The sequence below is a fragment of the Vulpes vulpes genome, chromosome 14 (genome assembly GCF_048418805.1).
Source record: "Vulpes vulpes isolate BD-2025 chromosome 14, VulVul3, whole genome shotgun sequence".
In the NCBI taxonomy this organism is placed as follows: Eukaryota; Metazoa; Chordata; class Mammalia; order Carnivora; family Canidae; genus Vulpes; species Vulpes vulpes.
Window position 1 is genome coordinate 5326000 of NC_132793.1, and position 26948 is coordinate 5352947.

The 26948-nt window shown below is 46.8% G+C and overlaps 1 protein-coding gene across 1 annotated transcript; it reads right to left on the reverse strand.

The window, feature by feature from the left end:
• Positions 1–4064: 4064 nt before the first annotated feature.
• RAE1 (ribonucleic acid export 1) lies at positions 4065–24825 on the reverse strand. The gene is made up of 12 exons (XM_026015061.2): positions 24061–24825; positions 21699–21795; positions 21076–21180; positions 18960–19052; positions 15094–15180; positions 14037–14123; positions 13841–13912; positions 12583–12690; positions 9468–9574; positions 9311–9386; positions 8559–8753; positions 4065–5207 (listed from the first exon to the last, which is right to left on the reverse strand). Exons 2-12 carry the CDS (start codon positions 21786–21788, stop codon positions 5121–5123), a joined length of 1107 nt encoding a protein of 368 aa, XP_025870846.1. The 5' UTR covers positions 21789–21795; positions 24061–24825; the 3' UTR covers positions 4065–5120.
• Positions 24826–26948: the final 2123 nt, after the last annotated feature.

The following is a 26948-nucleotide window of genomic DNA, read 5'->3' on the forward strand; positions in this document are numbered from 1 at the left end:
CTACGGGCCTTATGGTGACCTCATGCCTGTTGTGATAAAAACCCAAAAACAAAAACAAAAAGAAAAACCACCTCTCAAAACTACAGCCACATGGTTCTCCTGCCTCCTCCCACCTGGTGCTCGAGCTCTAGGCCATCAGGGTCCCTGCACATGCCTCAGGGTGCAGGGTGTCCCGCCGCTGAGCGGTGCAACGCTGGCCGCCTCTGGGCCTCGACCCGGCCTCCATCAAGGGAACAGGATGCTCACGCTGAAACCGCCTCCTCCACCCTGCAGCCAGGATGGATTTCCCACCGACTAGCACGCGTAGGTCTAGAGCGTTCAGAGTTACTAAGATTAGTCTCAAGGCGGGCCTGTTGGCCACCAGCACCCATCTGGGATGGAGATTTGCATTTCCTACTCTTTCCTCCCCAAAGCAGGGCAGAGATAATGCCAGAGGGTGAGTGGGCACTCAGAGTTGCCCACACCACGGGCAACAAAACTTCAATGTCCCATAAGGACACTGCGGGGTGGGGGTGGGGGTGGGGGTGGGGGGAGGATTAAATTTTAAGTAGAAAAATCGGGAACCTGACCTCTGAAAAATGATTTGACTTCAGTATTTCCTAAGGAGGCCATCAATCCTCGTAAAGATAAAAGTGTATGATGTCAGAGGATATTCCTCCAGCAGGATGAATAATCCCGACTACCTTACAAGCTTAGTAACACCACCAGGTGGAGAGCCCGCACTCCTTTGAACAAGCGCAAATCCACGGAGTAGCACCTAGAACACGTCCCGGGCCTGGCACTGGGGGCGCGGGCGCCATCTGCTGGCGGCCTGGAAACTGCCTCAGGGCTCCGGGAAGCCTCCTACAGACCCCCAGGGGCTGGGGACAGCCCAGTATGGGGACATTTTGGCCACTTCCCACGGATGTCATCCCACCTGGAAGTAGCACTAGGAGCTAGAACAGCATCCTGTTGCCTTGACGGAGGCCGGGTCGAGGCCCAGAGGTGGCCAGCGTTGCACCACTCAGCGGCGGGACACCCTGCACCCTGAGGCATGTGCAGGGACCCTGATGGCCTAGAGCTCGAGCAGCAGGTGGGAGGAGGCAGGAGAACCATGTGGCTGTAGTTTTGAGAGGTGGTTTTTGTTTTTGAGTTTTTATCACAACAGGTGTGAGGTCACCACCAGGCCATAGAGCTAGCACTTACTATGGGCCAGCCACGGAAGCACTCTGCAGGCTTTAACTCTGAATACTCCCACCAATCCTTTGGGAATGCTGGTTGTGTGTGTGTGTGTGTGTGTGTTTGTGTTAAGATTTTATTTATTTATTCATGAGAGACACAGGCAGAGGGAGAAGCAGGCTCCCTGCAGGGAGCCCAATGTGGGACTCGATCCCAGGACCCTGGGATCATGCCCTGAGCCAAAGGCAGACAGACACTCAACTGCTGAGCATCCCAGGCGTCCCGGGAATGCTGTTTTTAATGTCTCCCGTTACACAGATGAGGTCCCTGGGGCTGAGAAGTACCAATCACATGCTCAAGGCCCCAGAGCAGGGATTCGGAGGCAGGCAGTCCATGTTCTTAAGTGCGTACGATGTTGGGACGCCTGGGTGGCTCGGCGGTTGAGTGCCTGCCTTCGGTCCAGGGCGTGATCCTGGGGTTCTGGGATCGAGTCCCACATCGGGATCCCCGCAGGGAGCCTGCTTCTCCCTCTGCCTGTGTCTCTGGCTCTCTCTCTCTCTCATGAATAAATAAATAAAATCTTAAAACAAATAAAGTACGTTCAATGTGATGCGGGTATTTCAAACGTCCTGTAATAGTCAGTATCCCTCTCTCATTTGGGGGCAGATGCAAGGGAACACTTATGACTGGTACTCATGGCAGCGCTACTTGTCCTCGATTACGTAGGAGGTAACGGAGAAAAATCCCAGTCCAGGACGTGATTAACATTGATGACATGGATACGTGTAGACACATACACACACGCACACATCATGGTAGCACGATTACTCCGTGTGAGGCAGTGCAGTACAGAAGACACATTTTAATGCAGTCTTGCAATTCCATTACAAAAACACAAGCAGCAACAACCCATGGTCATGTCACAACCATCGAAGGGACTGTGATATAATCTGGAAAATGCCAACTTCTGTGTTCCTGACGCGTTTGGCTCATTTCTCACGGAGCACCGCCTTCAAGGGAAAATCACATTTTGGTTGAATGAAAAAAACTGACTTCCCAAGTGACTCCAAAAATGGCTGGGAGGTTCCTGTATGTGAACATACGGGATAAGGTCCCGTTTGCAGAATTTTCCGGGGAGGTATTTTGTCCCTCGAAGATGCCAATTAGGTGGTACAGTTTTAACTTCTGCTGTTTTATTTAGGAGCTTGTTTCTATGGCCTCATTTTCAGTGTGTTAATGTTTACGGTTACTTTCTAACTTTGGACAAAAGAGTTTTCCATATATGCAATTTCCTCCCTTAAATTTACGGCAGTGGCTCATTTTGTGAGGCAACCATGCTTTTTAAAAAGTTGATCGATTAAAAAAAGAAGTCGATCAATTTAAAGAAAAATAAGGAAATCACGGTCGAAATGGAGACCAGATGCATGTGTTTGGGAAGCTGCATGCAGCAAGCCCTGTAACACACGACCAAGTGTCTGAGAAGCTGGTCACTCGCCAGACTCCTGCTCCTCGGGAAGGGCAAGGACGTACGTGACATGCCGGCCGCTCGCCCTGTGCTACTACATCCCACCCACGGCACCTCGCGGCCAGGCCCTCGCTCGGATTAGGTGAGAAGGGCTCAGTAGGCCCCGCCGACCGCAGAGGGCTCTGGGAAAGCTCGCAGGTGCGTACACCAAGCACCGTGGGGTCTGCCCAAACGTGGCAGGAGCAGAGCTGTGCCTTCCTGCATATGCTCCCCCCTGCACAGTCCTGCCTTGACCCCTGACTCCTTTCACGCGAGTTCTCGCCGCCGGGCCACGTCCACGGTCACTACCGACTGTGCTGTCACAGGCACGGCGGGGCAGAGGCCTAGCGAAACCAGTTGGGAGACATCACGTGAAAGCAACTTGCCGACTTTAAGACCTGGGTGGTAGTGTTCACCGGGAAGCTCTTCCAACTCCCCTACACGTTTGGGAATTCTCACGACAAAATATCAGAAAACGTAAGCGGACAAGACCACCTGCCTTCTCCATGAGGCTTACAGGCCCCCTTTCCATGCAAGCAGGACCTCTACCTCTGGTTCTAACTGGGTGCAAATCTCCGGTGGCACAGAGGCTTGTCGTTTATCCAAGCTATCCGGATTACGTCTGTAGCTTTCTGAACTAGGAGATGCCAGCAGCATACGGTATGGGCACCTGCAGGGGTGATGCACCTGCAGAGTCTTTGAGGGGCTCCTCAAAGACTCCAGATCCCTTTAGGAAACATGTAAACAGGTATCTTAAGGAGTTCAGTGATTTTTAACAAGTATTTCCCAGCTCATCACTAGCAAACCCATCGCAGGTTTTCATGCTCTGGGTTCTGGGCGAGTGAGAAATGAGCCCCGGCCCCCCGTTCCAGGGGCTCCCTTGCTCCTGGTTTCCGGGACCCCAACCTGGGTAACTTTGGAAAATGGACTTTGGCAAGTATTTTGAATTAGCCAATGACACAAACTACCTATCCCCTTCGTAATGTGGAGAGGCCCAGTCTTGGGAAAGAACACTCTATAAAGCTCTTGGTTTAGACTCCTTTCAAGGTCACTGGCAACCACTGTCAATCACCAGCTCGTAAAGAGAATTTACAAAACTATGGCTAAACCGATGCTCATGAATCTTGCCTACCTAACCGACAAAGTCAGCCACTGGGATAATCAAATTTGACTCTCAGCACAGCAGTCCTACTTGCTCTATCTTCCCACACGCACAGGGCTGACTCATGAAAAGTGAGGTGTAAATAATTAACTTGAAAATTCACACTTTTTTTTCCCCAGTGCACCTGCCTTTCTCTCTCAAAAAGTACATTTTTTCATGCAAACAGATAGAGCTGAAGAGTTAACAGGTCTGATGTTACTTCTGCTCTACCAAAGAATTTAAACCACTGAGTGCAGGCAATCTCTTCCAGTAGAAAATTTTATTTTCATTGCTTTTCATGAGTAGGCAAACACAACTTACAGCATTATCAAAGCCAGATTTCCAAACTCAGCAAGTTAGTTTATACACCAGCCCCAAACAGTAATGTATAAAGCAGCATTTGGGATCACAGGGTAAAAACACAATAAGAGCCTCAAAAGTCCAATGTTAAACTGAATTTCATTTCAGATACTTACCAGTGAAGAATTTTGATGAAAAAATTTTTTAAATTACCAGTACTGGGGCAGGAGTTAAGAGCACCTCTCATGCGGGGATGCTCAGGTCCTAACTTGCCAGCCACACATCACCCACCTGGGCTTGCCTACAAAGGCCTGCCCTTGAGCACACGGGACAGGCCCCGTTCCAGCCACCAGGATCTGCCCCGCAGAGCCAAAAACCACTGGGGATGTTAAAGACAGATGAAGGAAGCAAGAGAAACACACATTCAGACTCTGCCTGCCTGTGCGTGAAGCTGCAGCTAGACACTCCACGCAGTAGAAGGAATCACAGCTCAGGATTCCTTCTCTGCTAAGGGGCAAGACTGCTGCATTTCTAAGGGGGGGCTCAAAACACAAATGACAACCTGTGACACTGCTCAACAGGATGACAACTTCAGAGCTTATGAGGCAGGCCAGGGGAGAGACACACAAAGGGAGCTTAGTAGGGAATCTTCAAAATATTTTATTACAAAATACAGTACAGCGTTCATAGAATGTTGCCCAATGCTCTCTAACACGTACGTGGCTGAATGAAGCACTGCAGATACCTGGCAGTCGCCCACAGGAATCTAACTTCTATATGATTTCAGTCCCTGTGGAGTTACAGAAGCAACCTGTAACGGGCAGTGGAATGGAGAGACGGACAGTCACTGTGGCCGTCTGGGCTCCTGACTGCTGGTCAAGACGTCGTTTTCTCCAGGGCTTGAAATCCATGTCCAGGGCTGACAACCTACCAACACTGGGACCCAGATCCGTACAAAGACGAGGCAGAGAGAAAACGTGGAGAGAAAACTCTGGACAACCCAGAAGTCTCTGGCCACTACTTCTTATTCCTGGGTTTTAGCTCTTCAGCTGCATTACGCAGGAAAATGTAGTTTTTCTTTTGGGGATTATAAAACTCATGTCCCTGAGGGGGGAAAAAAACACAACAATCTTATCATCAAAGAACAAAACTGAGCATTTTGTGGGCACTTTGTATATGCCAAGTCCTACGCTATGTGCATGAAACAGAAGGTCTCCAGGGGAACAAAACAGGTTTAGGGAGAGAAAGAAAAGTCAATTTTTTTTTTTTTTTTAGAAAGTCAAATGTTAAGTTTAAACTTTGGTTTTAAGAGGAAAGGTTAAGGAGGACTTAGTGCAAATCGGCCTTTGGTGTTCCACTAGGAGGGATGATCTTTTACATATTTTTCAGTGCTAAGACTGTTACCCACTGCCACTTCAAGGCCACGGTGGCCGCCCACAGGAGCAAGGCCGCCAGCGAGGGCAGCGGAGCAGTGGCCCAGACTTGAGGGACACATCTGCCCTAGGACTTCCCAGGGATGATGACAAGGTCCAGGATGAGCCGCCCCACACAGACCCAGAGAGAAATGGAAGTCCATGTGGTGGTCAGTGTCTGCTCTCATGGTGAGGAGAGGGGAGCTGTGCAACTCTAGGAGGCCTGAAAATTAAGGACCATGAAGGGGACTGTGGCCTCTGAACATTATCCCCCAGGGAAAAGAACAGCAGCCACGGAAGTTATTAGTGGCATTAATGGTGAGAGGACAGGAGTGGGGTGACAGGCAAGGTAGAGGAGTGGGCACCTCAGGTGGTCAAAAGACCTGGAACAGGGAGAGGGGAACGGCCGCTGGCTGCACTCTGCCTCCTGTACCACAGCCGTGGGTCTGCTCATCCTTTGACAGATATGCCGAGACAGTTCTAGAAGTTTAGCTCTATGGAGACCATAAGTTCTCATCATAATATACAAAATGCAGCTCTTCTGGGCAGTCACATTTGGGCAGCAAGCTCACGATATTCACCTTATGTGATCACGATTTCATCCCAGACATAACAGTCTTTAAGAACAGTGTGAAATTCCCAAAGCAACTCTTTTTAAGTTAAAAAGATTGTAATTTAAGGGGCACTTGGATGGCTCAGTGGGTTAAGCATCTGCCTTCAGCTCACTCAGGTCATGATCTCAGGGTCCTGGGATCGAGCCTCCAGTGGGCTCCCTGCTCAGTGTGTGTGTGGGGGGGTGGGGGTGGGGGAGTCCTGCTTCTATCTGCCCCCCTCCCTTGCTCATGCTCTCTCTCTCTCATGCACTATCTCAAATAAACAAAATATTAAAAAAAAAAGATTATAACTTGAACTCCTACTGTAAGCTGACATTAATTGTTCAGGTGAACTCACCTGGAATAGCATTCACAGCAGTGAGCATTCTCACTTCTTTCATTTACTACTTATTTTTCAATGCTTACAACATAGTGCAGCCTGAGTGTGACACAGAGGCAGGTGTAGCCCGAGGCAACTGCTGGAGGAGCATGTGGACAAGGGGAGGCTGGTGGAGAAACCAAGGCCCCAGGCCACAACCTGGCTCCAGCACCAGCCAGGCAAAACCGGAAAAGTGCACACTTTGCAAAACTGAGTGCGTGGCTTCCACAGGTACACATGCCACAGGATAAACACGTGGCATACCTGTACCAGAGACTGCTCAGCAGCAGCAGAAAGGAATGGACGAGGGACACATTCAACACCGGGGGTGAACCCCAGGATCCTTACTCAAGTGAAGAAGCCAGGCAAAAAAAAGAGTACGTAGTGTAGGACTTTTTTTTACATAAAATTCTAGAAAATGCAAGCTCATCTATAATGACAAAAAACAGATTAATGACTGTGTGGGGAGAGGATCAGAGCAACACACACGGAAACTTCTGGGGGAGATAAAAATGTTATCTTAAAACAAGGTTATCTTGACTGTGGTGATGGTTTCACAGGTATATGCAGATGTCAAAACCGCACAACTGCTGCATTTCCAGGATACCTCAGTAAAGCTGCTTCAAAAAAACACAGCGTGGCTGCCCGACCCAAATCAGCACACACACGGAGAGCAGGCCCAGGTGCAGAGGCCGGGAGGCCTCAGAACTACCAGCCCAACAGGCAAGGGTGCTGCAGGTAAGGCCATCAGAGATTGGGGACTGCCACGCTCTTCTGAGAAAGAGAGGATCGAAGGTGACACCAAGACCTCTGCCCCAAGTGAACGGACAGTGATTGCCTCAAAGGAGGGACCCAGGAGAGGCAGCGAGCCTGCAGGACAAAGGACGCATGCGTGGGAGTCAGCAGGGCTTTCATCTCATAAGTTAAGGTGCTCCGGGCACACCGTGCATTCATCCTGTCGGGACTGGGCCACTGGAAGAGAAGCAGGGCGAGCTCAGGTACCAAATTAGAGACTGAAGGGTCACTGGTTTGCCCTGGGAGAAGCCTAAGGAGAAGGAGTCAGGCTAGAGCTGAGGTGAAGGGTGGCACCCAGGATGCAGCCAAAGGAGCAGGAGCTAGTGGGTGCGAACCCTACCGATGCATTCATCAGTGGAGGAAAACAAGGCTTCCCAGCTGGCTTTGGCACGGTCGAAGGCCTGAGCGTGTGCTTACAGACGGAGAGCAAGGAGCTGGTGGGCAGGGAGAGAAGGCGCTCGCAGAAGAGAACAGAGGGGCGTGAGGGTGTCTTGGGCATGTCTGGGCTGGGAGGCAAGAAGAAGGAGACAGGCCAGGGCAGGTGAAAGGGGAAGTGATTGCCTGGTCAAAGCCTTTCCGGGTGAAGCCAGGGGCCTCCCCAGTCAGGAACATGGGCAGCAACGACAGAGCAGGGAAAGTCTGGAAGGCTGCTGTGGAGGGGGGTTCAGGGGGGGGGTGGTGGCATGAGAAAAACAAACAATCCAGAAGAACCAGCAGCAACAGCTGAGAAGCAAACACACGGGCTGGCCAAGAGACATGACCACTGGCCAGCAGCCTAGAGCCCCAGGCCCCAAGTCTGCTCTCCTTACCGCCACGCTGGGACACCTCAACAACACAGCCAGAACCCGGTAAGCCAACTCCCCTCCCCAGACAATAAACAAACAAAAAAGCAATGCCTCCAGCGAAAGCCCCATGCCCTGGCACTGCCGCCCCTCCGGTAGCCCTGTCATGCCCCCTCACTCTCTGGCAACCGCCCCTGAAGGACTTACACCCTCCCTGAGTGGCATCCTCTAGGTCACTTCTGCTTCTGTGCTCACAATGACCAGACCTTCCCCCAAGAACAGGTTCCAAGGGAAAGGCTCCAGGGATATGATGTCACTGAGTCCCCACACCTTGTGAGGAAGGCTGGCTATTTCCCTGTGAAGTGACGTGATGGTGACCTGCCAGGGTCACCAGCAAGTCCAGAGAAGAGTCACAAGTCAAGCCCAGGCCTTCTGATACCCAGGGCCTGGCACTGCTGCCTTGGCACACCCACAGCAGGCCTGGTAATTCTCACCTTGGACCAGTCGTAGCTGGAAGCATAGGCAAATATGTTTCCATTGTGATTGAAGCAGCAAGCTGATATGGGTTGATCTAACTGTTCTGAAGTTTTTAGTTTTGTTCTGGCATCTTTGTCCCAAAAGCTGAATCTACCGTCAGATCCCACAGTTGCAAGGGTGCCATGGACAGGATGGAACGCGATCCCATTTACCTGCAAGGATTAACAACGCACAATGAGGGGTGGTGGATGAGGGAGGAGACATCAGGTATCTACCAATACATGCCTCCTGCTTCATCAGGAAACAACACGTACGCACAGTAAATTCATGAGAGCTGACTGCCCCCAGACTGGAGACAGTAGCCTCGCTTCCAGAATCAACTGCCCACCCAGAACTGAACTGCGTCTCGTTATGAACACAAGTCAGCAGAAGTTAACAAGTATGCAGCCAGTGACGGCAAGGAGGGGACATCAGGAAAGGGCCTTTTTCCAGCAATCAGCAATTTCTCAGTTTTAGCTAAGTGTATGAACTGTCTGGCAGCACTCAGGAGGTGGAAGGCCTCTGAGATAGCCCTAAGTTTGCCCTTAGCAGCAGCAGTCAACGTGTCACAAAAACAGACAAGGGGGACCCAGAGCAGAATCCAGTGATCTCTGCCCATGAACATGCACAACAACACGGATGACCTTTCCCGGCCCTGTAATGAGTCAGCCACCCACCTCCAAGTCTAGTTTCTAGAGGCGTTCTCAAGATTAAAGTTTCTTTAACCTACCGCGTAGATGTCCTGAGGAGCTGAGGTATTGGTTCCGTTCGAGCGGTGACATTTGAAGGTAAAGTTATCTTTGGCACTGAAACGCAAAGGCTCAACTAAGTTTCCCTTTCTGAAACAGTCTCAAGTGAAAATGTGCAAGCGAATCAAGCCCACTTACGGATTGGGAGGGTTGATGTAGTGAATAGCCACCCTTCCCTCGATGCTTCCCAGGGCAAAACCAGTCGGCTTGTTCTGTTTGTCTTTAAAAATTGCCACACATCGATGCTGCAGTTTGAAAGAAAAAAAAAAAAACTGTTATTATGATGCAAAATACAAGATTTCATAACTAAGTGAAGGTAAATAATGTCCACCTCGTTTCTGGGTTTCAGAAGAACCAGAAATATACATAGTAAATTATTTCTAGTCCTCCAGTAGACATAATTTTCTGCCTTTTGAGAAACTACTTTTATTCAGCCACACGACTTTATGAACACACTGTAGACCATGTGCTGGTGTCTGGTGCTGCTCCTCCTCTGCCACTGGAAGGGCCTGCCATCACTCCAGCAGCACATGCACCCCTCTGGGTCCCATCAGTTCTTATTCTGGTGCTGGCCCCATCACTTTGATCCACAGTCCTACACTAACCAGGCGGGCACCCTGCAGCAAATCACCCAACGTTTCTGTGCCTCTGCTTCTCCAAATGGAGAAGGGAAATAGCATCTGCCCAAATATCACAAGGTCACGTGGGACAGTGGACATGGCCAGCACTTTCTAAACTGTGACCATACCATGCAGGAGCAACACACTGCACTTGATCTAACACAGGGTCTGGAGACCCAAAGGAGGGTCTCCTGGATTCCACAAAGATCCCACAAAAGAGCCTATGACCCAGCCTCCAGGTGCAGAGGAGCAGAGGTCAGGGCCTGGGTCCTCACTTCCTTCTTCCAGTCATGACAATCTCATCTACCCCAGAGAACCGCCAACCCTACCAAACTGTTGTTTTATATTCCGTGAGTTCAGAAGGCATGGGGGCAGGACTTGAGCCTGGGGGCGAAGCCACAGAAAATGAAGATAAAGAGCAATCTGTTATTATGACACTTACTACAGCACACAAATTTCCCAAGTAAATGGAAAAGTATATACTAGTTCTAGTTCTGTACCATTTGCCTTTTCTTGAACAACAAGCCCATTACTTTTGTGAGTGGAAAAAAGTTACTGAAAAGAGGCAAAAGTCTGTAAGTCAGCAGGAATGATGACTGTGCCTCCCCTGCTCAGCACAGAGACCGGGAACTGCACACCTCTGGGGGGCACCATTTACAAGAATACAACCACACAGTGGCCCTATGCAAAGGCTGATGGCATGCCCCAGCAAATGAAAGGCCAAGGTGCCTGGCACAGGAGGCAGGAAATGAAGCCAGTCAGACTAGGTTTTGTCAAGGAGTTCAAGATTTATCCAAAAGGAAATGAGTCAGAGCTGGGTTTTTAAGCAGAAGTGTACAAAGTCAGATGTGCTGTTTTAAGAAAGAGCCCCTGACCCATGATCAAAGGACTGGATCAAAGGAGAGCCAAGATCTAAGCTCTTACGGTCACACAAGGAGATTTGGATTAGATGTATGGGAGGGAAGGAGTGAAAAGAATAGATTCCAAAACACCTGCAGGATAGAAGGGAGCCTGGAGATCAGTGAGAGGAGAAAAGGGGAGCAGACTGAGGATGACTTCTAGATTTCCAGCTTAGACAAGGGCAGGTGGAGGTCCCATCTCACGAGATGCAGAGCACAGAGGGAGGCGGTGGGTGAGGGTGATAGGCAGGAGCCTATCATTTAAGATCATTTGTTCACTCAGCAAACATCTGTAGAAGACCTGGCTCTAGAAGCTGGGGATGAGACAGCAACAAACAAAGAGAAATCTCTGCTCTGAGTTGACATTCTAGTGGGCAACATAAGACAAAAATGCATAAAACACATACACATACATCTCTTAAGACACACACACACACACACACACACACACACACACACACACTTTTGGGGAAAACAGGCATGGAAAAGCCTGAATAGAGGTGACATCTAAAGATGTGCAGAAAGTGGTCCCGGGTTTGGTGTGAGATATTGTTGGGCTGAGACGCTGGGAGATAGGCAAAGGAGCTATCAGATTGTGGTGTCCCTGTAGGGATCCCAGAGGCAAGGCTGGTTGGGGATCTGAGTCCCCAGCCCACAAAGTATACCTAAGTGACAGTGAAGACAGAGATGAGGGTTGTTTTAGTAGAGAAGGCAGTGGCCTAGAGGAGAGGCCTGGGGAACCCCAACATGCAGTAAGATTGAGCAGGGAAGACGAAGTAGCATGTGGAGAAGCCGGGGGGCAACGGCCGGGGTATGTAAGAACATGTAAGAACAGCAGTGAATGCTGCTCTGAGATGAGGACTGGTCAGCATCCACTGCAATTATGGATAAGGAAGCCGTCGGTGGCCAAGCCAAAACCAGTTTCAGTGGAGTAATGTGGGTAGAAGTGTCAACGGAGTTGGGTGAGAAATGAGTGGGAGGTAAGGAAACCAAGAAAGCTCATGTGAGATGCTTAACAGCAAAGGAAAAGGGGTCCAGGTGGTGCCAGAGGACATGGGGCAAAAGAGATTGTTTTGTCTCCTAGGATGAATGAGACAGGAACACATGTCAGTACTAGTCATGCCAAAAGAGGGTGTGAGTGTCCAGACACTCCCGGAGGAGGAGTTCCATGGAGTCCCACCACAGAAGCCGCCTCCACAGAGCATAGGCCTCACCTAACTGGCAGGAGAAAGGCAGAGGAAGGTGTGGACACATTCCCTAGAAAGAGGACAAGAAGTTCCCCACCACTGGTTTCTATGTTCTCTGACCAGGAGCTGATCTGATCTGCTGAGACAAAGGTTAGAAGAGGAAAGCCTAGGAGTTATGAGAGTGAAGAAAATCTATGAGTCTGTGGTGAGTGGGAACCTGAAGGGAAAAACCTGGTGCTGTGTGGGCCTGGTGAAGGCAGAGCTGAGGACGGGCGCCAGGACCCCAGATGGAGCCCAACCACGGAGGCACGCAATTGTATGTGGAAGTGTCCAGCTATCCAGCGGCACATTTAGAAAGGACAGAGAAGTCAGGCTCCTCCAGGGATGGACAGTATCTTCCCATAAAATATGTGTGCTTGTATCCTTAAATTTATCCCCTTGAAAATACTTTTAGGCATTTCAAAGTACAACTATATTCCACACATGGGGACTGAATGGCATGTGACACATGCGAGGTACATGCTTCCTAATCTGACTGGGGACTCACCTGATGTTTCAGTGGAGACTCTATCCTCCTGAATTCAGAAGGTTGATTCTCTAATTGGTAGACAATCAGTCCTCTCTCTGCAGTTGCCACCACGGCCATAGGGTAGATCTAGGGAATGAAGGGAAGCAGAAACACGCTTAACATGAAGGAATGTGGTTTTGTATACCAAAATACTGGATCCATGTTTTTAGACTCACGAAAATAAGTCTGAATTTTTTAAAGTTTAGAAATCCAATGATAACCACTATATGTTTCATGAAAATCTAGAGAAAAAATTATTTGAAAGTAGAACATCCATTTTTAAAACACCGGTTTTTCAAAACTATAGGATTATTTTAAAAATATACTGAAAAAGAAGACATGAAATCACTTCCAACACCCTTTCAAATGCTAACAGCTGTTATTATCATGCTATGTTTTCCTCTGGGGTTTCTCTGAGCATTATGCATGCATATGTATGATGTATGTTCCCATATAATTCAGGGGCAGCCCAGGTGGCTCAGAGGTTTAGCACCACCTTCAGCTCAGGGCGTGATCCTGGAGTCTCAGGATCGAGTCCCATGTCAGGCTCCCTGCATGGAGCCTGCTTCTCCCTGTGTCTCTGCCTCTCTCTCTTTTCTCTCATGAATAAATAGAATCTTTAAAAAATGAGAATAATAATAATTTATATCCTTCACTCAAGGTGTGTATTCCAAGAATACTAGCAGTTACTGTCCAAAATGCCCAGAAATGAACCTACCACCGGGTTCATTTAACCTCACTGGTCTTGTTAGCTCATCAGGCCACATCAAAGCTTTCATCACATTATACACAACAAAGACCATCCATGTCTTTATTTTTCTCATAATAAATTCCTAAAAGTGGAATTACTAACTGTTAGCACAAAACTTCAAGACTTTTAGCCAAATGGACAGAGAAAGTCCTTCAGTTTCTCTTCTACTCACAGACAGCCCCCAAAGATCTAGTACCACACCACAAAGTTATTGCCCACTTTCCTATAGCCTCCAAATAAATGACATATAGCGATGGCATGTGGCTGCCTGCACATGTTCAAATGACAAACTTGACAACCACTATTTAATAATCTGGAGACAAATGCAGCATAGAAATCTGATTTAAGATGACTGAAGCAAACCTCTGTGTGTTTATTACTAAAGTTAGAGGAGTTTTTAAATTACCCTCTAATTGCAAGATGTCAGAAGGTAAGAAATTTGTTATTTCTCTTAAAAGGATATATGTTAAGTTAGAAATTCCTCACCACGTCGGCACAGTAACATCTTTCAGGGAGCTGCAAAACCATCATAGGATTTGATGATCGTGTATCCCAAAACTAAAAACAACAACAACAACAACAAAAAGCTAGTAAGTGACCATTCAGAGCTATAGTCTAAACAGTGTAAGAATAAATGTCATTCCTGGTCAGGCCGTATAGTCCCTTCACTGGTATACCATACCTTCAAAGTCTTATCCCAACTCCCGGTCATCACACAGCTGTAGTTTGGTGCTTTGATCCAATGTATGGTTTTAACAGGAGCATCATGCTTACAAGAAGATAAAATCAAAACAGATCAAGAGAAATTTAACTATGTGCTCAGTTCTGGAAACTCAAAGAGAAAGCACCAATTTAAAAATTGAGGTCATACCAAACACCAAAGGATATCCAAGCCCTTCCCAATGACGATAACATTCAATTTAACCTAAGAACATATACCTATTTTCCATCCTGACAAACATTAATTTTATTTTACCCATAATGAGAGTAAAAATAAGCCCCTCCTTAGGAAGTTATTCAAAAATAATTAGTAGAGAACTCTACCAGTTTTTTTTTTTTTATTTACTAAGGAGATACAAAGGAAGAGATCAAAGAGATGATTCTGGCACACAGTCACATACTGTGAGCAGGCAATGCCTTTCTGAAAGTCGGTTCAGAAAGTGCCTTTCTGACCAATGCCTTCTCAACCAGGTCAGACCCTCTGGTTCTTGGTTCTCTGAGCTTCGTTACTTCTCCCCTAGCGGTCCTCACATGCCTGCTGTTCCTGAACAGAGTGAAAGCCCCACGGGCATAGGAAGTGTCGCTTTTACCACGGTTGTGTCTCTACCCTACTGGCAGTGCCTAGCATATAACAGGCATTCACTAAATACTCAACTGAATGAACAAGTGTCTACAACAAGCAGTTGGTAAAAGGCAAGCCACACATGGGTGTCAGAATGTCAAACACATGACCGTTGAGGCCCACTTGTAACATCTTTTATAGGTTTTAACATCACAAACTCCTTAGGATGCCCATTCTTATCTATGCACACAAGGAAGATCCATGACAGACCAACTGTGGAATGCCAGTAGGAATGAGAATGGTTATTACCCTGGTGTTACTTTGATGCTAAAGTGGCTTCTGAAATACTCAAGTCTAACTGAGTTGGTAGAGTCAACTACATTTTTTCTATACTACGGAATTAGAATTTGAAAATCACAACCCCAGGACCAGCTTTTCTGTACAGAGTGTTTATTACCTGTGCAATCTGTATTGCTTGATTACTATTGAGGTCCCACATTTTGGCAGTTTTATCACATGATGCTGTAAATACTTTGCTCCCATCCTAAAAGAAAATAGAGAAAATTGGCTATTCTAAAAAACAAGTTGATCATATTGAGGCAGGTTTTGTTTTGCAATTTTTATTTTTCTAATTATTTACAGGCTAGTGTATTATAAACTCTCCCATCATATATACAACACATTTTGAGCTCTTTTATTACGGATTTATTTTTCTTTTTCTTTTCTTTTTTTTTTTTTTTTTACGGATTTATTTTTCTAAGAGATATCATATCAACAGGATTTAAAAATATTCAAATAACTCATGAAGTTATACAGGAAAATGAAGTCTCCTGCTCCGGACCTGCTCCTTTCTCATGGACCACTGAGTACCTTCTAGGAATAGTCTGCAAATCCTGCATCTATATGTAGTACCAGGCATACTAACACATTAATTTCTTGTTCTGGTTCATTTCAAGCCTTCACAAAAGTTGCAAGAATAAAACAATGAACAACCATCAACCTTTACCTAGAATCATCCATGGTAACTGATATGTGACATTTAGTGCATCATTTTCTCTGCATACGCACATATGCATCTATAATCATTACACATTTGTTCAGCTATATATCTAAGCATTCTGAAGTGCACACCATAAAACTACACTAATTTTCAATAATCACTGGCCCTATGAAAACTATAGGACAGCTTAACAAATTAGCAATCACTGTGTAGTGATTTTAAAAATATTCAAATATAGAACTCATAAATTAGATCAAATATAAAGAAGCACGAGACAATTTTCAGAAAAAGAAAATATTAAATGGAAAGTGTAGACCAGTTGTTAGGGTGATTTATTTAGTGAATATTTTAGTCTTTATAGGTCTCTGCTGCAACTCCTTGTCACAATGGATTGAAAACAGCCATACACATTATGTAAATGAATGAGTGTAGCTGTGTGCCAATAAAACTTTATTTATAAAAATAGGCAATGGGCCATACTCTGCTGACCAGATTAACTCATCTCTGGTTCCAAAGCTCAAAGATTTACTGCCATCCTTCTCCAGCAAAAATCTCTTCCTATGAAAAGTCACTATTTCTCTAACTGAAAGAAAAGATAAAACCTGCTTCTTTATCAGTGAAGTTATAAGGAAAACTCCATAAATCCTTAGAAGTGACCAATGTATGCAGTGGGCTACCCTGAGACTGAGTGACACACTGGCCTCCCAGAATCTCACTATAAAATGCACATCCTACCAGCTGTAACCAGCACTATGGAGCAGCAGCACGCCAGATCCCAGTGGGCAAAGAGATATGGAGCCTAATCTACCAAAAGGCCAGGGCCGAGAAAGAGTATTTGCAAGTGCTCTCCACCCTGCTATGGCCACACAGCAAACCATGTCCTTACAGGGCTGAAGAATTCATCTTCACCAGGTTTAGTTTATGCCTCAAAGGGAACCCTGGCCCCTTCTCGCTTCTATGCTATTAAATGTGTGGCTTCCTCTCCCGAACACTCTTCCCACCTCCCACATTAGTCCATTAGTCTATTTCCCTTCCTGTAAGCCTCTGATGGGAGGCTGTCAAGCACATGGGCCCTGGAGCCAGGAAAGTCTGGGTCTGGGCCCAGACTCAGCCATTCACTATGTTCCCTCAGGAAAGTCTGTCAACTAACCCCAAGATAGTTACTTTACTTAGATGTAGTCTAGCTGCCACCAAGTTCTACTATCTGCAATTCTAGATGTCCTAAGAGACCAGGAGTTTCATGGCTACTTCGCTTTCCACTCTATCCCCATACTAGCAAAGCCTGATAATTATTTATCTGTTGTAATTATTATTACTTTCATTTTACAAATGAGGAAACAAACAGATTAAGTAACCTGCCAAAGTCAAAATGCTGAAGAGGTAGAGCCCAAATTTGAACGTAGGCCCGAGCTGGATGACAATATGCTCAAAAAGTTGAGGGCACCTGGTTCATTTCTCTTTTAAGATTCAGCTCAACTCGTCTCTTCAGTGTGGCATTCATTGCACCCCGCCTAAAATTTATAGTTGCTTTCTGTGTCCCCTACAACCCAGCACCAGGACATCCTTCCCCTCTCAGGACTTGGCTCACTATGTTAGAACTCTTCATTGCTGCGTTCGATTCCTCCACTAGATGATGCACAACTTGGAAAAAGGAAATAGGCTGTCTTCGTTTTTATAAAATAGGCTGTCTTTGTTTTTATAAATGCCAACAGCCACTCAGTAACATCTGGGCAACAGAATTCCTGTATCAATTAATTCCACTTCTCACCCTACTTTATAAGAAACTCATTCTGATCCGTTACCCAATCCTTAAAAAAGACAGGCAAAATAAATCAGAAATATCTTCAACCTACTCAAGTTGCTACTTTTCCACATGTAAATTAAAAATAAGTTGTGAGGGCAGCCTGGGTGGCCCAGCGGTTTAGCACTGCCTTCAGCCCAGGGCATGTTCCTGGAGACCCGGGATCGAATCCCACGTCCGGCTCCCGGTGCATGGAGCCTGCTTCTCCCTCTGCGTGTGTCTCTGCCCCTCTCTCTCTCTGTGTCTCTCATGAATAAATAAATAAAATCTTAAAAAAAAATAAGTTGTGAAACAAAACAAAACAAAGTTGTGGGCAGCCCAGGTGGCTCGGTGGTTGAGTGCCGCATTCAGCCCAGGGCCTGATCCTGGAGACCCGGGATCGAATCCCACGTTAGGCTCCCTGCGTGGAGCCTGCTTCCCCGTCTCTCTCTGTGTCTCTCATGAATAAATAAATAAAATCTTTTATAAATAAATAAATAAATAAATAAATAAAATAAAATAAAAATAAGTTGTATCTGCAATACATGCATCCCTTTTCAAACTGTTTTCAGATATATTATTAGCCTCATAATAACCCATTCAGATATGTCAAGAAAACATTTTTCAGATGACAAAAATGCTCAGAGAAACCTATCACAGCTAATGTGAAAATGGGAGCAACTCTGACTCCTAAACCATCTCAAAATATTTATAAATAGAATCATTTTTTAGTTACAAATTAAGATCACATAAATGTACAGTGTAATTTAAAAATGACAACATAAAAGAAGAGTAGTTTGGCAATTTGTAAAAAGTCCCTTCGTTAAATTCTCTCCAGTCAACCACAAAAGCTCAGAGCCAAATACACTTGGAACATATCTGCTTATATTACTGATACTCAGGATTTGGGAGGAAAAAGAGAATTCCAAAAACCCAAAAGATTTCAAATGTCTAAGGATAGAAAAGGATTCTTTTTTTCTCTAGGATTTATTTTCTGGGATACTAAATTTCTTTTTTTTTTTTTTTTTTTTAAAGATTTTATTTTATTTAATCATGAGAGATACATAGCAGGAGAGAGAGAGGCAGAGACACAGGCAGAGGGAGAAGCAGGCTCCATGCAGGGAGCCCGATGTGGGACTCGATCCCGGATCTTCAGGATCACGCCCTGGGCTGTAGGCGGCGCTAAACCTCTGCGCCACCGGGGCTGCCCTGGGATACTAAATTTCTAATTTTAAGATGAAATTCATGGTATGAATTTCAAGGTAGGAAGGGCTTCCAGAAATTGTTTGCTTAAGGTAATATGTCAATAAAATAACGGAACTTTTTATGCAAGAAAAACTTTCAAATAAACTAAAGTTAATGGTCAATGACTACATTAGGAACATCAATCAATGATTATATTGACAGAAACTTAGAATTCCAACAATGTATATGTGTACATGGTTTCTGTGGTTCAAGTTATATAAAAGTAGAAATATATAAATACTCTGGATAACACATGATCTCACGTAGCAGAAAATATGAAAAATAAGATGAAACTTACATCACTCCAGCAGACATCTAACACAGGCCCCGTGTGCATCTGCTGGGCTTTTGGAATAGTCTGTCCACTATCCTGAACTTCCCAGCAGCGAACCTACAGTAATGTGACAAATTAATGCAAACACAGCAACTCATGACATATTACATGCATTGAATACCCAGTAACTAATGGAGTACAACTTAAATATACACGAACTTCTCCTATCAACCTAATTCTCTAACTTTAAGAATAAAGCAGTCAAGGGCTCCTGGGCAGCTCAGTTGGTTACGTAGCCTCATGGTTTCAGCTCAGGTCGTGATCTTAGGGTCATGGGATCCAGCCCCGGGTTGGGCTCTATGTTCATCTTGGAGTTGGCTTGAGACTCTCTCTCTCCCTCTGCATCTACCACTTGTGTTCCCTCTCCAAAATACATAAATAAATCTCAAAAAAAAAAAAAAAAAGTATACTCAAGTCGCTATGTTCCTATCCCTAAGCCATCAAAACATACATATTCTTTTGCTTACACCTAAAACTGCAGATAAATTTTTTATCAATTTATGAGATTTATTTTTTAAAGTAGAATGTCATCCATTACCATTCAGAGAATCAAGACCAAAGGGGAAACTTAGCTTTCGTCTCTGAATACTGTTTTTACATCATTTTTTCCCTAATTATAAATGTAATGCATTTTACTTAGAGACTTTGTAAATATGACAAGAAAAACACACCACCTAATCCCACCACAGACAACGTTAATGGTTTGTTGTGCCTTCACTGTTCCCAGGCACACATACTTTCTTCAAAAAGCTAGATTATAGAATACCTTCACTCTTTTAACTGAAATATTTCTTCTTTGCATTAACTACCATTAAACATTCTTCTAACATTTTTTAGCAGTTAATCATGTGAAGTCGTTCCAGAAACTACATGTAAAAAACAAACCTGCTCAACCATGACTGCCTTCCTCCCCCTACTGTTCTTTTCTCAACCCTCCAATGCCCCTGTAAAAAAACCTTTTCCAAAACTTCTAATGTGGTATTCCAGCACACAAACATACCATAATGTATATTATTAGATATTACAATTTTCAAAACTTCCACTAGCATGAAAACTTTGAAAAATGAGGCAATATCAGGTAGTAGCTAGGAGTATAGGTTCTGGGTCCTACTGGGTGGGTCAGCATCCAGGCTTTGCCACTCCCTTAGATGTGGGACCTGGGCCAGTTATTCTACTTCCCTAAGCTTCACACCCTGCATCGGAAGGTGGAGAGGACAGTACATTCACAGCACTTTAGCTACTGAGAGGCTAATTCAGTTATGCAGGTTAAGTACATGACTTGAGATCCTCGAGCCCCAAAGTGGAACCACTGAGGTGCAGAGTTTAAACTTAAGGACTTCTGATAACTACTACCCATTAGCCAGCCTTCAGAAGAGCTGTACCAATTTACATATCTACCAGCAATCCATGTAAGGTCTCAGCTTTTCTTTGCTGGAACCAAATGTCATTCTTTGAAACTTTTCATTTTGTTAATACTGATAGAGTCCATCATGTAAGTTTGAAATGATCTGCTTATGACAGTGGCTGAATGGTTCAAGTTCACACTACTGGGCCACCTGTGCTCCTTTAGTGAGGTGCCTCTTCACATCCTTTGCTTATTTTTCTAGCAGAGTTTTAATCTTTTGTGCGCTAGGACTTCATCTTTCTTTTTGTACACAATAGGTTAAGTGTAATGTCTATGCAGGATCTGTGCTACACCTGAAGTTGAAAAAAGTTTAACATTTGCCTTAAGAACATTTTCAGGATACTTAGAAGTTCATGTCTACCAGCATAGATAACAGTCATTTTCAATGACGCTATATTTGATTTGGAAATCCATGTCAAGTTACTGAACTACAGGAGGAATTTTTGAGTGATGTATATGATTACGCTTTTTTTAGCAAATATCACTGTAATAGCAGTGTAACAACTGACTCAGAAGGGTCATACCCTCTTACTGGGTTCTTTAAAAAGGCCATGAACAAGCTTTACCTCTGCTTCACTCACTTGGCAAAGAATGGAGTCAAATGGAAAGCTAACCTTAGGCTTAGCTAGAAGACAAAGATAAGACTTCTAGAACACACACGTAAGGAGCACTTACATCATTAGCCCATGATCCTGCAATAAGAAAGTTCCCAGGCAAGGTTGGTGGGCTAAAAGATAGACAACCAATGCTGTCATCGGGAGAGGATGTTACTTCAATATCCTAGGGAGGAAAACCTATGTTACAATGTATGCATCATCAATTTCACTCAAAATTGTCTTCTTTCTCAATGAACACTCATGGTGGACTTTCCCTGTGCTAAGAACTAAGTGAACTGGGCCTCTCTTGCTTTGATCCAAAAAATGAGTGATAAAGAAGCTAGTGGAAGGGCTAGCTCTGTGGGGACCTGAAGCAGCACTCTCAAATGCCCACAATGATGTTTCCTACCTGACAGCCCACTGGTTCACTCTCGCCCCAAGTTCTCGATCAGTCACTGCCTGCCCCCCACCCCGATGGAGATTCTAATTCAAAGGTTGTGGGCTGGGCCCTGGGAACCTACAATTTTAATAAGGACCTCGGTGACTTAAGTATGAAGAAAGTCTGGGAGCACAGGACACTAGTGCAGGGGACACAGTTTCTGTGCTTTTGCCCCAAAGAAAGCTCCCAAGCTATCTGGGTATGTCTAACTATGAGAAACCCTGGCATGTAATTTACGAGTCCCGTGAAACTTCATGTAGTACCTTCATAGGGTTGTGGTTATCTGTGCTTGTGCTGCCAAACATGCTGGTCCCACTAGTTCCAAAACCCGAGGTTGTTCCAAACAGACTCATTTTGGCCCTAAAAAATAATGGAAAATATTAAGGACAGGTCCTTTAGTAAGTGGTATCACTGAGAGCTAATGTAAAGCTAATTAAGTCACAAACGGGTAATAAGAGTCTAAAAATGACTTGATGCCAGGTTTCTTTCTTCTAAAGAGATCGAAATAAGCAACAAGCAAGCACTTTTTAAAAATAAACTTTATACTTTAGTTTTTTGATTTATAGAAAATTGTAAAGACAGAGTTCCCATATACCCCACATCCAGCTTCCTTATTTCCCTCTTACATCTGTCACGGTTAATAAACCGATACATTGGGCATTGGGCAGCCCCGGTGGCTCAGTGGTTTGGCGCCGCCTTCAGTCCAGGATGTGATCCTGGAGACCTGGGATCGAGTCCCACGTCGGGTTCCTTGCATGGAGCCTGCTTCTCCCTCTACCTTTCTCTCTCTGTGTCTCTCGTGAATAAATAAATAAAATATTAAAAAAATAAATAAACTGATACATTATAGTAAAGTTCTTTTCAGTCACCAGCTAGAAAATAAATTCACCCATTTCTTACATAGTCTCAGACACTGAGCTTATTTAGCGCCGGGAATACGACAGTAAACTGGCAGAACGCCCCATTCTTCCAGGTCAGCACTCAGAGCTTACTTTCTTCTTATCAATTTCTACACTCTTGTTTAGGTCAACATCTCTGCATGAAGCTACTAAGAAAAGCAACCAGTCCTGGCAAAGATTCAGCAATTTCTCTGTAGGGTTTTTTTTTTAAAAAAAATAACCCACTTTGGTCTAATTGAGTACCAAAAGGTCTGCTACCATGTTCGGGACAACAGAGAATGGGGAAATCGCTAGGGATTCTGGAAAGGCGTTTGGGATTCCCAACTTCATGAAGAAAATGAGTGCAGATGTTCTGGTCACAGCAACAGCTCCGAGCACATTAATATCCCAGAAAGCAACTTTGCGAGAGGAAGGGTGCATGCAACCGACCGGTGCCTCCGATGCTGGGGGTGCACGTGCAACACCAGTCGCCTGCATGACCGGGGAGAGGAATAACCAGGCTTCTGCAGTCAGAGTCTAGGAGCTAGCTATGTGGCTCTGGGGTGGCTACTGAGCCTCGATTCTCTCATCCACGAAAACAGAGTCACTAACACCCATTTCTCAGAATCACGGAAAGCAAGTGAGGTTGCACACGTGATGCCTGAAAATTCATCCTTCCCTTCCTTCCCCCTCTTCAGGTATCAAATCGGAAGAGAACATTTGTGCCGTTTGGGATGAACCGAGGGAGGGAGTACGGGTCACTCAGGTATCAGCCTCCGTGGACCACGCGTTGTACAGAACACGAGGAGCACGAGGAGCCCTCGAGGAGCTCAGGGCACACAGGTGCACCCGGAACCACCCTCCAGGTCTGCGCCGCTCGCTGCCTTCCAGCCTCCCGGGCTCTGGGGGCACCCGGTCGGCCTGTGACCACAGCAAGCCCAGCCCTGCCCTGCAGGATTCCTACTACCTGTTCCTTCAGCCTGGGAGGACTCGCCCTCCCGCAAGCCTCCAGCTGCCTCAGCCTGAATGTTCAGATCCTGAGACCTTTGCGGGGTGTGGGATGGGGGGGGGGGGGGGCAATGGAAATGTTTTGTTTTCATGCACTGTCCTGATGTTCCCACAACTGCCTTCAGCTTCCCAAACTTATCAAAAGGTCCGCTTTAAGAGGGCGATCGATAGCAGGGAAGCCGCACATCAGTGAAGCCGTGTGACCTACCTTGTCCAAGAGGGTCAGCCCCTCAGAGGCTCCCCTGCCTTCCTGCTTTAACATACCCGACCTCGCACGAAACCGCCCCCGCCTTCTTCGTGGCACCGTCACGGCCCGGTGCTGCGAGCCCCCGACCTCCTCCCAGCTCGGAGAACAGGACGGGGCCGGGGGCCGGGCCGGCGGCTGGCAGTAGGACACTCGCTTAGGGGCGGGCTGACCAGGGACGCCTGGTTTCGGAGAGACGCGCGACGGGGCCGAGGGGGCGACGCCCCTCCGCAGCAGGCCCGGGCCGGCGTCTCCGAGGAGCCGGGGGCTGGGCTCCATCAGCGGCGTGCTAAGGGCGGGCGGAGGCGACAGGCGCTGCCACCGGCCGGACCCTCCGGGTGCCTCGGTTTCCCCCAGAGGGCGACGGGGTCAGACCCGAGGGGACCCCAGGCCCGTCCCGCGGGCCAGCAATGCGGCTCGCCGCCCCGCGCACCCCGCCGGGGCCCGGCCTCGGAGGCGCCGTGGCGGCGGGGAGGGAGGCAGCGCGGGGCCTACCTGAGAGTCACGCCACGGCCGGGCGCCGGCGGCGGGCAGCGGGAGAGGCTCGGGAGCCTGCGGGCCCGCGAGGCCGCGGAGGAGGCGAGGGCGAGAGCCGGACCACCCCCACGCCGGGGCAGGAAACGGCCCCAATTACCGCGGAGCCACTGCGCAGGCGCCCCGGAGCCACTTCCGGTGCCGCCCGGAAGGCAGGGGAGGAAGGGAAAGGCTTCCCCCGCCCACGAGGCGACGGCACATGCGTAGAAGCGCCTTTGACGCCGAGAGGGAGTCCCCTTGCCAGCAAGTTGCGGATTGGTCGAAAGTTGGTGGGTCCGCCTCCGAGTTGCCAAGCGGCCGTTTTCGGTGATTTCGCGGCCGCCGCTGATGGAGGAGCGTTAACATTTTCTCTAGAAAATTAAAAGTCGGACCCCTGAGCGGCTCAGCGGTTTAGCGCCTGCCTTCAGCCCGGGGCGTGATCCTGGAGACCCGGGATCGAGTCCCACGTCGGGCTCCCTGCATGGAGTCCGCTTCTCCCTCTGCCTGTGTCTCTGCCTCTCTCTGTGTCTCTCTCTCGAATAAATAAATAAATAAAATCTTAAAAAAAAGAAATTAAAAGTCCAGCAGATTTCTGATTCCCGCCAACTCACGTCCAAAGCCATCCTCGAAGAAGCCGCCGGATCGCTGCCTCGGTGGGCGATGAGCCCGGGCCCTCTGGGCCTCGGTTTCCCTCCGTAAAACTGTCCCGAGGACGCCTGACTTCCGGGGAAGTTCTTAGTTAGGAGCAAGTGAAGCGACCTGAAAGAGAGTCAGGTTCCCCAAGAATGTGAGGGGGCGGTTACGACACCCACGTGCACTCGTGCCAACGCCCAAATATCTCAGCTGGTTGCTGGATTTCTCAAGGGGAAAAAAAGAGGCAGGATCCGCCGAGGCGGTGGGGCAGACACTGAATCTCCCCTCCACTGCCCCCGTGGTTGCTCTGCGTGCGAACAGCGGCCTGGAAATCTGCAGGGAGCTCTCAGACCCGCAGCAGCACCCCCCCCCCCCCCCCCCCCCCCCCCCCCCGCCCCGCGCTTCCAGCAAGTCCCAGCTGAGCACCAAGAATCTAGACCAGGTATTTGGAATCACTGGGGGAGCTTTCTGTCAAGGCCCGCTGCCTGGGCCTCACGGAAATTTCTGATTGAGTTGGTCTGCGGTGGCACAGAGGGAATTTAATGGTCTTTGCAAGCTCCCTGAGTGATTTTAAGATGCAGGCGGGATTGAGAGCCCCTCGTGTAGATCGTGACAGTCCTAAGTAGCTCTCTCGAACCCTGGACGTTGGTCTGTAATTTCCAGAGCAGCCCTAAAAAGCAGGTGCTGTGATCTCCGTTTTATAGACAGTGAGGCGGAGAGAGAGAACATACTTGTCCGACATCACACAGCTGTTAAGCAGCAGAGCCCGAGAGGTCTGCCGGGTACCTAACTCTAGCAGCATTATCTCGGAATCATCTGACAAGTACTCCCTCCTCAGCGACACCTTCCCCCATTCTTTCCCAAGTGGATCATCTCCTACCATCTTTCTAACCTCTCAGAGCCCCCTCAGTGCTTATCATATCCTGTCTCATAAAACAGTCCAAGTATTTGCCTTGTCCAGCTTCCTAGGTTTTAAACATTGTGCCTTACTCCAGTGCACATCCTTGCAGCACCAAGCACAGGGTCCTATGCATATATGCTGTGAAATCAATATTTGTTGAATATTTTCTGTGCCTGAGAAATATTCCAGAAACCTCTATTAGGATACAGATTCTCATATAATACTGGCCATTCAGCATACTCTAAAAACTCTTTCTAATGTCTAGGGATGTACAACCATCCAGCTCCTTTTGCATATACCATACTGGGAAGAATAGCAGCAGCACGCACACCCAAATGTAACAATAACTGACATTCTTTGACTTTTTCTGAACTCAATACTTTACTCAAAACACTTTACGTGAATTATCTCATTTAATCCTCACAATGACACTATGGGAGTACTATTATTATTATTCCCATCTTACAGTTGACAAAACCAAGGCCAGGTTGTAACCTATCCCACTCATAGAGGCAGTGAGTAGAAGAGGAATTGGAAGGGAGGCCAGGGTGGCTCAGTGGTTGAGCGTCTGCCTTTGGCTCAGGGTATGATCCTTGGGTCCTGGGATCGAGTTCTGCATCGGGCTCCCTGCATGGAGCCTGCTTCTCCCTGTGCCAGTGTCTCTGCCTCTCTCTGTGTGCCTCTCTCATGAATAAATATTTTTTTTTTTGTAAAAGGAAGGGGAATTGGGATGCAAGCATCCTGCCCCGAAAATCAGACTCCACACCTCCACATTAGCTGACTGCAGAAGTCACCTGACTTCTTCCTCTAGAAACAAAAAGGGGGGTCAAAACAACCTCTATGCACAAGTGTAATTATTGAGCCACAAAATATAAGCAAAAAATTATCAAAAATAAATAATTAAAATTAAATTTCGGTTATGGCAATCATTAGCATCGCCAAACACTTCCGCATTTTAAGATTTTTATTTATTCATGAGAGACACAAGAGGGGCTCCAGGATCCGGGACTCCAGGATCATGCCCTGGGCCGAAGGCAGGCGCTAAACAGCTGAGCCACCCAGAGATCCCCACTTCCGCATGTTTTACCCAAGGCAATATTTATATTCCATTTCTAGATGAATAGAAACGAAATATGCTTCTGGTTTAGTACTGATTCCTTTTCATTTAAAGTGATCTTTAATTTTGAAATTTTAATTAAAAAGTTCTAATATGTAAAGGTTTTATAAAGAGCTTGGTTACCAAGAAACATACACAAAGTGCAGCTTTACAAGAAATTTGGGGCATCCAAAGCTGATGCAGAATGGACTTTTATCAAAAACTAGTATTCAATCTCAC